The following is a 12,994-nucleotide window of genomic DNA, read 5'->3' on the forward strand; positions in this document are numbered from 1 at the left end:
CGCCTCCCGATCCCTCACCCGTGCCCCCTGGACCACACCTCCCCATTCCTCACCCCTGCCTCCTGGACCACGCCTCCAGATCCCTCACCCCTGCCCCCGGACCACACCTCCCCATTCCTCACCCCTGCCCCCTGGACCACGCCTCCAGATCCCTCACCCCTGCCCCCTGGACCGCGCCTCCCGATTCCTCACCCCCCCCGCCCCCTGGACTGCACCTCCCGATCCCTCACCCCTGCCCCCTGGACCGCGCCTCCCGATTCCTCACCCCTGCCCCCTGGACCACGCCTCCCGATCCCTCACCCCTGCCCCCTGGACCGTGCCCCAAGCTCGGCGCCTGGGCGGCCAGGTCCCTCCTGCCCCTGCTCAGGGGGCCCGTCCGCCGCAGCCCGGCAGGCGCATGGAGCAGAAGCTGACCACGCTGCTCAGGTGGCAGCTGGCGGGCGGAGCTGCGTTTTCCACGCCTGGGCCGGGACCCTGGCTCTGCAAGCGTCGGCCGCGGGACCAGGGATGATTGACGCGCGGGAGTCGGGGCAGGTGGCCTCTCCTGTGTCTGTCACTCTGAGAACGGATTCTGCGGTTAGTGTTAATGAAAATACCAGGTTAAGTAGCAAAAGCCAACTTCTTAAACTTCCCACGTAGTGGATTTTGAAAACTGTGCTTAAAGATTTATTTAAAAGTTAGAGTTAGAGAGAGAGAAAGGGAGAGGTGGGGGTCTTCCATCTGCTGGTTCATTCCCCAGACGGGCTGGGCCAGACTGGAGCCAGGAACTTCTTCGGGTGTCGCGCGTGGGGAGCGGGCACCCGCGCACTTGGCCACCAGACTGGAGCCAGGAGCTTCTTCCCGGTGTCGCGCGTGGGGAGCGGGCACCCGCTCACTTGGCCACCGTCTGCTGCCTCCAGGGTGTGCACGCGCAGGCAGCTGGCCCAGAGCAGAGCTGGGGCTCCAGGCCAGGCCCTCCGATGCGGCCTCGTAGCTGTGGTGCGCGGTCGCGCTGGGCGAGAGCCCCGGTGACCCCATTCTAGCAGCTCGTCAGACGGCTGCCGTCTGAGGTCCTGGGCTTGGGGCTCCAGCGTCGGGGTTCCGAGGGGGCGCAGTGACCCCTTAGGGTGGCAAAGCCAGCGGGCCCAGCGACACACGCTGGGTCTGGAACATGAGCCGCCGTCACGGGAGCACCGCGTCTGGGAAGACACAGGGAAGGGCACAGCGCGAGCCCCGTGGCGGCTGAGCGAGGGCTGACCTCGCTGAGATGGGGGTGACCCCGACCCCTTGTTGACTGGCTTAAATCTGCCCTGAAGGGAGTTTGGGCCTGGGGGTAGAAATCAAACTGGGCCACTGTGGCTCACTGGGGTAAGCCGGCACCGCGACAGCGGCGTCCCGTATCCATGTCCTAGCCAGCTTGTGCCGGTGCACACCCCGGGGGGGCAGCCATGGTGGCTCAAGTCCTGGGCCCCTGCCGTCCACGGGGGCCCAGATGGAGCTCCAGGCTCCCGGCTTCGGTCTGGCCCAGCGCTGGCTGTTGCAGCCATGTGAGGAGTGAACCAGCAGATGGAAGACCTCGCTCCCTCCCTGCCTCCTTCCTGCCTTTCAACATTATTTTTTTATTTTTTTATTTTTTGACAGGCAGAGTGGACAGTGAGAGAGAGAGAGACAGAGAGAAAGGTCTTCCTTTGCCGTTGGTTCACCCTCCAATGGCCGCCGCGGCCGGCGCGCTGCGGCCGGCGCACCGCGCTGATCCGATGGCAGGAGCCAGGAGCCAGGAGCCAGGTGCTTCTCCTGGTCTCCCATGGGGTGCAGGGCCCAAGCACCTGGGCCATCCTCCACTGCACTCCCTGGCCACAGCAGAGAGCTGGCCTGGAAGAGGGGCAACCGGGACAGAATCCGGCGCCCCGACCGGGACTAGAACCCGGTGTGCCGGTGCCGCAGGCGGAGGATTAGCCTAGTGAGCCGCGGCGCCGGCCTCAACATTTTTTTTTTTTTTTTTTGACAGGCAGAGTGGACAGTGAGAGAGAGAGACAGAAAGGTCTTCCTTTGCTGTTGGTTCACCCCCCAGTGGCCGCTGTGGCCGGCGCGCTGCGGCCGGCGCACCGCGCTGATCCGATGGCAGGAGCCAGGTGCTTCTCCTGGTCTCCCATGGGGTGCAGGGCCCAAGCACTTGGGCCATCCTCCACTGCACTCCCGGGCCACAGCAGAGAGCTGGACTGGAAGAGGGGCAACCGGGACAGAATCCGGCGCGCGCTCTCTCTCTCTCTCTCTCTCTCCACCCTGCCCTGTCACTCTGCCTTTGGAGTAAGTGATGACTAAATCTTTTAAATAAAGAAATGGAATTGGGTCCTATAAATGAAGGTGCATTTAAAAGTTGCATGCCTGGGGCCAGCGCCGCGGCTCACTAGGCTAATCCTCCACCTGTGGCGCCGGCACACCGGGTTCTAGTCCTGGTCAGGGTGCTGGATCCTGTCCCGGTTGCCCCTCTTCCAGGTCAGCTCTCTGCTGTGGCTAGGGAGTGCAGTGGAGGATGGCCCAGGTGCTTGGGCCCGCACCCCATGGGAGACCAGGAGAAGTACCTGGCTCCTGGCTTCGGATCAGCGCAGCGCCGGCCTCAGCGGCCATTTCGGGGGTGAACCAGCGGATGGAAGACCTCTCCCTCTTTCTCTTTCTCTCACTGTCAAATAAAAAAAAAAAAAAATAGTTGCATGCCTCACGCATCTGAGTCTGCCCTAGAACTCGGGCTGTCACGCTGGAGGCGGGAGTGAGACAATGAGTTCCTTTACCAAAGTGCTGAGCTGCCAGCCGAGAGCCCGAGAGCTGTCTGGCCTCCTGCACGCCCTCCGGGAGCCGTGTCCGTGCCTCCTGGGGTCACAAGGGCTCGCGGGGTGCTAGCCTCCACGTGCTGGCATGTGGCAGGTGTTCCCTGACAGGCTCTCCTGCCGGCCCGAGCCGTGCTGTGTGTGCCAGGTGTCGCATCAGCGAAATGTCCAGAAGACTGTGTTGCGTGCCCTTTCTTTTCTGCAGTACCCCACGCAGAGCGGGTGTGGCTGCTGCCCTGCTCCCCGCTGGCCCCGCAGTTCCTTCCCAGAGAGGCACCGAGGCCGTGGGCAGGAGCCTGGCTGCAGTGGGCACTGACAGATCTGTGAGTGAGCAAACACTGCTGTGGACGGGGCAGCGCAGGCCTCGGCAGCCCAGGCCACCCATGGGCAGGGCACGGAAGTGCAGGCCATGGCAGCGCAGGGCACGGGCAGCCCAGGCCGCGGCAGTGCAGGGCATGGGCAGACCAGGGCACGGGCAGTGCAGGCCACGGCAGCCCAGGCCGCGGCAGCGCAGGCCACGGCAGTGCGTTGTCGAGCAGGAAGCTAAGCGTGGCGTGGGGCGCCTACTTTGGTTCAGAGTGCTGGCTCGAGTCCCGGCTCCTCTGCCCATCCAGCTCCTGCTGACACGCCTGGGAGGCAGGAGCGATGGCCGGGTGCTCGGGTCCTGCCACCCCCACAGGGGCCCCGTGGAGCTCTGGGCTCCCGGCCTCAGCCTGGCCCAGCGCTGGGCATTGTGGGCATCTGGAGAGTGAGCCAGTGGATAGAAGATCTCTCTGCCTTTCAAGTAGATGAAAATAAACGAGTGAACGTAAGAAGAGTGTAGCATCTCTGTTATGGAACACGTATGTATCTACATGTTGGGGCGCCTGGTGCGTGGCTGAGACCCTGCGCTCACTTCTGAGTGCTGCTGCGTCCCGGATCTGTCCGCGACGCCAGCTCCCTGCTGTGGGCAGCGGGTGGCGCATCAAATACGCGGGCCCCTGCACCCACGGGAAACCCAGAGGAAGCTCCTGGCTCCTGGCTTCCGCCTGGCCCAGCGCCGGCCGTTGCAGCCATCCGAGGACTGAACCAGCGGGTGGAGACCTCCCTTTCTGTAACCGCGACTTTCAAATAAATGAATTAATTTTAAAAAAATGAGCGACGGCGAAGTTGCGATAGCAGCTGCCCCTCCGGAAAGCCGAGCGCTGTCCAGGGCTGGGAGGACGCCCGGCCTCCTCACGAGCCTGGTGGCCTCCTGTGGCGCCGGCTCCCGCGGGAGACCCCTGCCCTGCAAGTGAACCCGTGCACCTGACCGCGCAGGTCTGGGCGTGGCGGGGCCAACGCGCCAGCACAGGAAGTGCCCGCCGCGCGCGGCCCAGGAGAGCTGGGGGCGCCCGGGGGACTCTGACCCTGCATTCGTTTTATGATGGGGTTGGGAAGATGTTTTGTTGACTAAAAAGCTCCTTTGGGGGAAAACATTATCTTCCTTTCATTCTGGCGTCAGAGCAGAGCGAACGCGGCAGGCGCTGGACCCCAAGGCGTGGGCGGGGGCTGCGGCGCAGGCAGGGGCTCTGGGCAGTTTTCCTGGGAAGTGAGACGTTCAGAAGAGGCTGGGCCCGTGTGCGCTGTCCCACAGGCTGAGCCTGCCCTGCTCGCCAGCCCAGGCCAGACAGGAGGCAGCGCGGCCGCGCGTGCAGACGAAGGGCTGGTGGCGCGGGAAGCAGCGCCGTGCGCCCGTGGTGGGGCTGGGGTCCCCGGGGCTCCAAGAGCCGTGAGGAGTGGGCGGGGAAGCCGACAGCAGCGTCCGTCCCCAGCCCGGGCTCCCGGAGGCGCTCATGCCATGGCACCGTCCCCTTGTGGTTTTGTGCGGTCTCCAGCGGGGGGGGCTGTGGTAGCCCGGGGGCCCCGCCTGCCTGTGGAGCCCCCGCGCCTGGGGACGGCCTCTGCGGACGGCTTGGAAGGGCAGTGTCGCTCCAGGGGTTGGTCCAGGGTGCTCCGCATTCCACTGTGTGGGTGCCACTGTGCACCGTTCCTGGCGATGCTATGGTGAGGGGCAAAGCTTTTTTTTTCTGTTCATTTTCATTTTATTGCAAAGACGGGCAGAAAGACAGTTGAGAGAGGTCTTCCATCTGCTGGGTCACGCCCCAAAGGCGTGGAACAGCTGGGACGGGCCAGGCCAAAGCCGGGAGCCTGGAGCTCCATCCAGGTCTCCCACGTCCCTGAGCCGTCACCTGCTGCTCCCACGGGTACAGGACTTGAACCAGGGAGTGGGGTGGCCAGGCCCTCCGGTACAGGATGTGGGCGGCCCAGGCGAAGGTACAGGGCCCAGCCCAGCCTGTCTCGCGGTGAGCGTTCCTGCCGCCGTCCCCAGTCCCCGTGCACATGCAGTATTGCACAGGGCTCCCTCCTCGCGGCTTTCACTTGCAATTCTGTGAAACTGAACTTGGGTTTCTTTGTTGAAGGCAAGACAGCGAGGTCTGCTCTGGGCTCGGAGAACTTAGCAGAGGGAAAGCGGGCAGGAGCGGGGACCCCGGGAGGTCCCACCGGAGCCGTGGAAGCGCCTGGACCTGAGTGGAACAGACGCACCGCAGAGGCCCCGGCCGCCGCCCTGCGTAGCAGGGTGAGGTCAGACAGGGCTGTTGGTGCAGCTGGGGGGAGACCGGCCGGGACCCTCAGGGGAGCTGGGCTCACCCCGGCGCGGGGTGGGGGTGGGGTGGGCGAGGGGCGCGTCTCTCTCCCCTCCGTGCTCTCCACCCCAGCGCCCCACTGCGGGCTGGGAGGAGGCTGGCGCCATTTCAGGCATAAGAGTAGCGGCTGCTCCGGCTCCTCTGTGTGCGCCTGCAGCTGCAGCCGGCGGCGGGTTGGTCCCCACGTGGCCAGCAACAGCCAGGGGCGGGGCTGAGGGGCTGCGGCCGCACCCTGAGACCTGGGTTCCCTGAGGGAGGGGCCCCGTTCCCCTGTGACTTCACTGCCCCCAGGCTCTGCGCACAGGACAGGCGGCGGGAACGGGGGCTCCTGCACCCCTTGGCCGTGGGAGCCCTGGGTGCTGAGACTGTGAGGACCACGCTGTGGCTGCGTGGGAGGGGCAGGGCGTGGCCGGGACTGTGCACGGGGAATGTGAGCCCCCGGCATGGCTCGGCGTGAAGAGGGCGCCAGCAGGGGTGGCCACCCCGCTTCTGTTCAGGAGGGTACAGCAGCCACCCCGCAGCAGTGCCCAGGGCTCCCCGGACACGCCCACCCCCAGACAGAAGAGAGAGCCCACCCGTTCCCTGAAGTTCCTTCTGCCTGGTGAGGGGCAGAGGGGCTGATCCTTTGTTCCCACGGGACTGTGGGGGACAGAGGTGCCCCCTCCCCCAGGAGTGCAGGAGACAGACGTGCCCCCTCCCCCAGGAGTGCAGGAGACAGACGTGCCCCCTCCCCCAGGAGTGCAGGAGTCAGACGTGCCCCCTCCCCCAGGAGTGCAGGAGACGGAGGTGCCCCCTCCCCCAGGAGTGCAGGAGACGGAGGTGCCCCCTCCCCCAGGAGTGCAGGAGACGGAGGTGCCCCCTCCCCCAGGAGTGCAGGAGTCGGAGGTGCCCCCTCCCCCAGGAGTGCGGGAGACGGAGGTGCCCCCTCCCCCAGGAGTGCAGGAGACGGAGGTGCCCCCTCCCCCAGGAGTGCAGGAGACAGAGGTGCCCCCTCCCCCAGGAGTGCAGGAGACAGACGTGCCCCTCCCCCAGGAGTGCAGGAGATGGAGGTGCCCCCTCCCCCAGGAGTACAGGAGTCAGAGGTGCCCCTCCCCCAGGAGTGCAGGAGATGGAGGTGCCCCCTCCCCCAGGAGCGCACGGTGAATGACCATGAGGTCAGGATTTCCCCGTGGTCAGGTGCCCGGGCAGGTGGCCGGGTGCCTGCCTCGCGTCCAGTGCGTCTGCTTCCGCTCCTGGCCCTGCTGGGCTCCGGCAGCTGTGGGCTGTGGCCTGGGCGGAGGCCTCGCCCCCGCCCTGCCTGGGCTCCGGCGGGCTTTTCGGGACTGGAGCTGCGGATGGAAGATCTCTGCCTCTGTGCCTTTCAGAGAAAATGGAAAAGAAATAAAAACATTTTAAATAGCTTATTTGCATTAATTTTCTATGAATAGAACCAAGTGGGATAGAGGCCGGTGCTGTGGCATAGCCGTAAAGCCTCTGCCTGCAGTGCCGGCATCCCGTATGGGCACTGGTTTGCGTCCCGGCTGCTCCACTTCTGATCCTGCTCCCTGCTACGCCCTGGAAGGAAGTGGAGGATGGCCCAGGGCAGACCCGGAGGAAGCTCCTGGCTGCTGGCTTCAGCCTGGCCCAGCCTCGGCCATTGCAGCCATTTGGGCAGTGAACCAGCGGATGGAAGACCTCTCGCTCTCGCTCTCGCTCTCGCTCTTTCCTCTCTGCCTTTCAAATAAATAAATAAACAAATCTTTAAAAGAAGGAGAACCAAGCGGGGTGGGGTGGTGGTCCCTGTGTGGAGGGTGGTGTGCTCTCGCGCGGCTCCGTGGCGCCCCCTGTCGCGAGGCAGGTGCTCGCACATGTGGGTTTGTTTGTGGGTTCCCCGTTGAGTCGGCACCCTCAGCATTCCTTTGGAAGGTATTACAGCTTTATTTTTTTTAAGATGTATTTTATTTATTTGAAAGGCAGAGTGACAGCGAGACACAGAGGGAGGTCTTCCGTCCGCTGGTTCACTCCCCAGATGGCTACAGTGGCCGGGGCTGGGCCAGGGGGAAGCCAGCAGCCAGGCCAGGGCCGGCCTCCCACACGGGTGGCAGGGACCCCAGGACTTGGGCCGTTGTCCGCGGTCCCCCGGCACATCACCCGGAAGCTGGATTAGGGGTGTGCAGTAGCCGGGACTCAAGCAGGCCCTGGCCCGGGGTGTGGGCTTCTCAGCGTCACGGGGGCCCCCCTCTGAGAGGGAGTCCCTGCCTCGGCTGGGCCTGGCTGGGCCCTGGCCGGGCCTGCCCCTCTCGGAGGTTCGAGACTCAGCTTTGAAGCCCGGCGTGCTGTGCGGGCCTCGTGGCCTGCTCACGGGTCTGCTGCGTCTAGAGGAGTTTGAGTCGTGAGGCCGACCCTTCCCGTGCGGGTGGGGGGGGGGCGGCGTCTGCTTCTTTCCACTTCCTCTTTATTTCCGGTAGAACCGTGTGGCTTCCTCCGTTCTGACTGGTTTCTTGCGACTCTGTGTGGTCTTACTGCCGTGAGCAGCGGCGCCTTCGTGACTGGTGCGCGGGTTCCGGGCGCCGCGGGCTGGGAGTGGCTTCTTTCCATGTCCAGGCGTCCTGTCTCTGCCCCTGTTCTCTGAGACTCATTCCGGTGACAGGAGCTCAGATGCGCGCACAGCGTCCAGGGCCGGGCTGGAGCCGGGCTCGCCTGCTGCCTCCCCGGGCGCGTTAGCAAGAAGCCGGATCAGAAGTGGAGCAGCTGGGACTCGAACCCTCACTCCCGAGCGGCAGGTTAACTGCTGTGCCACTGTGTCCGCCCCTGGTTTCCTTGTGCTGCCGGGCTGGTCCCGCTCCCCTCAGACACGTGGACGTGGCCCTGCCTCGCAGAGGCCCGGGGCCCAGCCTCGCGGGACCTCCGAGCTGCGGGGTCCCAGCCACTCCCTCCTGTCCCCGTGCCGCCCTCGCTGGCACTGAGCCACCCCTTCCCTGCGTGGCGCTGGCTGCTGACGGTCACTGTGGGCTCCCCCCCCAGCAACCCCCACCCCCCAAGCCGCAGGAGAGGCGGCGGCTGCCCCCCAGGGGTCTGCTGTCTCCCCCACACAGGGTGTCTCGCCACGTGCTGGTGACTGCCGGGCCAGGCCTTGTCCTGCTGGGCTCCTGGTCCAGGGTGAGGCCGCGGGGGAGACGGGAAAACTGCGTTACGTCAACATGTAAAACTGCACGTGTGCGTGTGGGGTTAAGTCGAGAACGTGCAAAGAATCCTGCACTCGCTAACAAAGGAGGGAAACAGGCAGATTTAAACTAGGCAAAGCCCTTGAATAGACATTTCGTGTTTTTAAAAAGATTTATTTATTTGCAAGTCAGAGTTACACAGAGAGAGGAGAGGCAGAGAGAGAGGGAGAGGGAGAGGGAGAGAGAGAGAGAAAGAAAGAGAGAGAGAAAGAAAGAGAGGTCCTCCATCCGCTGGTTCACTCCCCAAACGACTGCAACGGCCGGAGCTGTGCTGATCTGAAGCCAGGAGCCAGGAGCTTCTTCCGGGTCTCCCACAGGCAGGTGCAGGGCCCAAGCACTTGGGCCATCCTCCACTGCTCTCCCAGGCCATAGCAGAGAGCTGGGTGGGAAGTGGAGCAGTGGGTCTTGAACCAGCGCCCATATGGGAGGCGGCACTGCAGGCGGTGACTTTACCGGCTACACCGCAGCGCCGGCCCCTTGAATAGACGTTTCTACCGAGAGGATGCAGAGGGACAGGTGCTGAGGGCCAGCCCCGTCGGGCAGGTGCATGCGAGCCCAGGGTGCAGCGGGGCGGCCATGGCCACTGCTGGTGGGAGTGTCAGATCGTGGGCTGCCGTGGAGGACAGTGTGGCCGTCCCGCGGACAGCAGCAGGGACCGTGCAGACACGGCGTGGGAGTGATGAGCGCCCTTGACAGGTGCACGGAGAGCAGCACCCAGCCGGAAAGAAAGGGGATTCTGAGCGCGCTCCGTGTGGAGGGACCGCGGCTGCTGCTCCGAGTGCCACAGCCGGTCAGGGGCGGGGCGCCTCGTGGCTCTCGCAGTGGGGGTGCCGGGCCCGCGGCGGGGGCAGCGTCCCAGGGAGACCATTTCCGTGTGGGGAGCTGAGGCTCGGGAGACGGCGGGTGGTGATGGTCGCACAGTGAACGCATCTGAGGCCACTGCGCTGGGTAGCAGGGTGAGTTTTGTTACGTGTGTCTAAGTTGTGACCAGTCTTACCACGGTGTCGCGGGAGCACAGCCCGCCCGCCCCTTCCACCCGCACCTCTTGGGCTCACGGCGCCCGGTCCGGCACCCCCCACCACTGCTGTGGGTGGTGACTTCTGCAGGGGCCCTGGGGTCTCCCCCCGGGCCGTGGGCCGCGCTGGCCGCCTGCGGTGCTTGGTCCGCTGACTCTCAGGGCGCTGTGCGCAGCGTCTGAATTAGACCAGCCGGGGCGCAGGAGCGGTGGCGATTTTCCGAGTTGTCCGCGAGGGGGCGGCCGAGAGCCGGTGGCAGGAGCGCTGTGGAGAGGCCTGGCTCGAAGCTTCCCGGCCTCCCTGCTTGCTGGACCTGTTTTTTCTCCTTTACATTTCCGGGCCCCACAGCAGGTGGTGTTTCGGGAGGTGCGCCCTGCCCCAGCGTGGCAAAGCCCACCCACAGGGCTCCGGTGCACCAGGGCGGCTGGGCAGCAGGTGGCAGAAGGGAGAGGACGCGAGGCAGAGCTGTGTAACACAGCAGATTCCTAGGGGCGGCCCTGGGCAGTGGAGACCTCAAGAGAGCACAGGGCTGGAGGGCCTGCTGGACAGAGCTGGGGACACTTGGCACCCGGGTGTCCGTGGACAGCCAGGCAGGAATTCTGACACTGGGGAGCTGCAGGGGCCCCGTGCGGGCTGTGGTGCGGGGGCGCAGGAGGAGGGGCACGGCCTGCGGGCAGGTGTGGCCCAGGGCAGGGCCGGGCTGTGGGCTGTGCCAGGTGCAGGGGCCTGGCCGAGTGACAGGCGTCACTAGCTGACTCTGGAGCTTTCCCGGAGGAAGCAGCATAGCGGCGACCTGGCGTGGGAACCCATGGCGAGCGGGATTCTGTCCAGCTGGCAGCTCCAGGGGCCCCTCCCTGGGCGGGGGGCAGGCTTGGGGCGGTCTCGTCCTCGGATCCCTGGGCTCACCGGGCTGCTTCCCCGGCTCTGCTGTCTCCTGCGCGGTGCCGGGCAGAGCCGCGTCCTCCCGCCAGGTGACCCCACATTTCCCCTTGCTTCCAGGGCTCGAAATGCGGGCGAGGAGCGGGCCCGGCACAGACCGCGCAGCGCCCGGCGGCCCGGAGGTCGGCGGCGAGGTCCAAGAGGTTCAGCGCCACACGCTCCCTGGACGACCTGGAGGTGAGTGGTCTCCGGCGGGCTGCCGCCCACGCGGCCCACGTGCCCCACACGGCTCCTCGCATCCTCTGCGGCACAGGCGTGGGGCTGGGGTAACGGGGTGGGGGTGGTGGGGGTGGTGGCGGCCGTCCTGCTGCTGAAGGGGCGGGGGCTGTCACGCGCCCCGCCTGCTTCCACGCGGCGGGGCTCCGGTTTCCCCTGGGGCAGCCACGGCCAGATGCGGCACTGCCTCCTGCTGGGAGCGCCCTGTGTGACCCAGGTGTGGCTGTGACCTGTGGCAGGTGTTGCTGCTGGGCCACGCAGGACCGTGCCCGTGCCTGCCCACGGTGGGCCCTGGCCAGCTTGTGCTAGCATTCACTGTGCCCGTGGCTCCCGGGCTCTCAGGAGGGAGGGCTGACAGCCCACGTGGCCAGACTCCGTGCCCTTTCCTGCCTGGGCCCCGCCTCCCACTGACTGCCTCCCGTGAGCCCAGGAGAGGGAGCGAGCAGGGTCCCGGCGGGGGGTGGTCTGCGCCTCTAGGCTGTCCCTTGGGCTGGGCCTCTGACCTCTGGGTGTCTAGGGCCGGCCACGCCCGGTGCTGCAGGCGCTGTGAGTGTTGTGGGGGCCGAGGGGAGCCGAGGGGAGGCTGTGAGGGGCGCGGGGGCTGTGCTGTGTCAGTGCCCTGGGGGTCGTCTCCTTTCTAACAGTGCAGAAAGAAGGCGTTCCCAGGCAGGGCGCACGCCCAGGCACCGCCTCCTGGGGACGGGAATTCACAGATGTGGTGGGGGCCACCGAGTGTGTTGCAGTTGGTGGCCTCCCTGTGGCGGGCTGTCTCCCCCACCCAGCAGTGGTGAGCCCCCGCACCAGGCCAGTGCAAGGGGGCTGTGGCCATCAGCAGCTTCTAGTTCATCCCCACGTCTGGGGACTGGACAGGTGTGGCTTTGGGTCAGCAGTAAGGTCTGGGCAGGCCCTTGTGCAACAAACCGCTTGGGTGTGCCTGGCATCGGTCCCTGGAGGGCGCGTGGGAGACTCCTGGTCAGTGACACTCGCCGTGGCCGCCCCAGGCTGTCCCCCTCATCCTGTTCTGGCCTCTGTGTCTGAAAGGCAGGACGGTGATGGCTGGGGTGCTGCCCTTGGCCCCGTGATCGTCCACTGTTGACGGATTGTTTGAGTTTTATAGCGACTTATTTATTTATTTGAAAGAGTGACAGATCTTCCATCAGCTGGTTCACTCCCCAAATGGCATGATGGGCAGGGCTGGGCCAGGCTGAAGCCAGGAGCCAGGAGCTCATCCGGGTATCCCACGTGGGTGCAAGGGCCCAGGGACTTGGGCATCCCCTGTTGTGTTCCTGTGCACATCAGCAGGAAGCCGGATCGGAAGAGGAGCAGCTGGGACTTGAGCTGCGCCCACACGGGCAGCCGGCGGCGGTGGCAGGCGCTGTTTCTGACTTCATCCCGTGGCGCTCGGAGAAGGTGCTGTGCACCCTTGGTTCGGTTTCTCAAGTCTGTGAGACTCAGCTCGTGGCCTGGCGCGTGGCCTGTCCCCGGAGGCATCTGCTGCCGCGGGGGCGGCTCCGGCAGGCCTGGCCACGGCGCTGAGAGGACGGCCTCGCCATCCTCCAGCCGTCCGTGAGCTTAGGGCTGTCCAAGCGAAGTCTCCAGCTGCTGGTGCACGGGGAGTCAGAGTGGACGAGAGGGCGTGGCCTCGGACCCCGCCGTGGACACGCGGGCCGTGTGCAGAGCAGGAAGACGCACAGAGGCAGCGCCTCTCCCACACCCAGGGCAGCGGGCGAGAGACGTGGGCTTTGCGGCAGACAGGCTTAGCCAGCGGTGCAGGGCTGCAGCACGCCCCGCAGCCGGCTCCACCCGCCAGGACAGCGGGCACGGGGAGGCTGGTGATGCCCAGGGCCGGGCGCATGTGAGCGGGGGCGCCCAGCACAGAGGGTGGCCACCTCGCGTACCCAGGCACGTGTGCAAGAGCTCAGAGCAGCAGTGCTCCACAGGCCCGCCACTGGCGCGATTTCAGTCCCCACCATGTGGAAGGAGAGCAAGGTGTGCGGTGTCGGTGCCCAGGAGCCCGGCGCTGCGGGAGGGGCCGTGGCTTTCTTAATGTAGAAGAGCAAGTGTGTGCCCTAGCGAGTGAGTGTGCCCTGCACAGGGTGAGCGTGAGCCCTAGAGAGTGAGTGTGTGCCCTCAGAGTGAGCATGTGCCCT

The 12,994-nt window shown here is 65.9% G+C and overlaps 1 protein-coding gene across 2 annotated transcripts in view; it reads left to right on the plus strand.

Annotated features, from left to right (window-relative positions):
• The window catches only part of RGS12 (regulator of G protein signaling 12), a 79,505-nt gene that overhangs the window by 20,746 nt on the left and 45,765 nt on the right, over positions 1–12,994 (plus strand). For both annotated transcript variants that reach the window (XM_051841604.2, XM_070067985.1), the window contains exon 3: positions 10,689–10,805. In XM_051841604.2, coding sequence (XP_051697564.2) covers positions 10,689–10,805 — 117 coding nt within the window. The remainder of the gene's footprint in view (positions 1–10,688; positions 10,806–12,994) is intronic.

This window comes from Oryctolagus cuniculus, chromosome 2 (genome assembly GCF_964237555.1).
Source record: "Oryctolagus cuniculus chromosome 2, mOryCun1.1, whole genome shotgun sequence".
In the NCBI taxonomy this organism is placed as follows: domain Eukaryota; kingdom Metazoa; phylum Chordata; class Mammalia; order Lagomorpha; family Leporidae; genus Oryctolagus; species Oryctolagus cuniculus.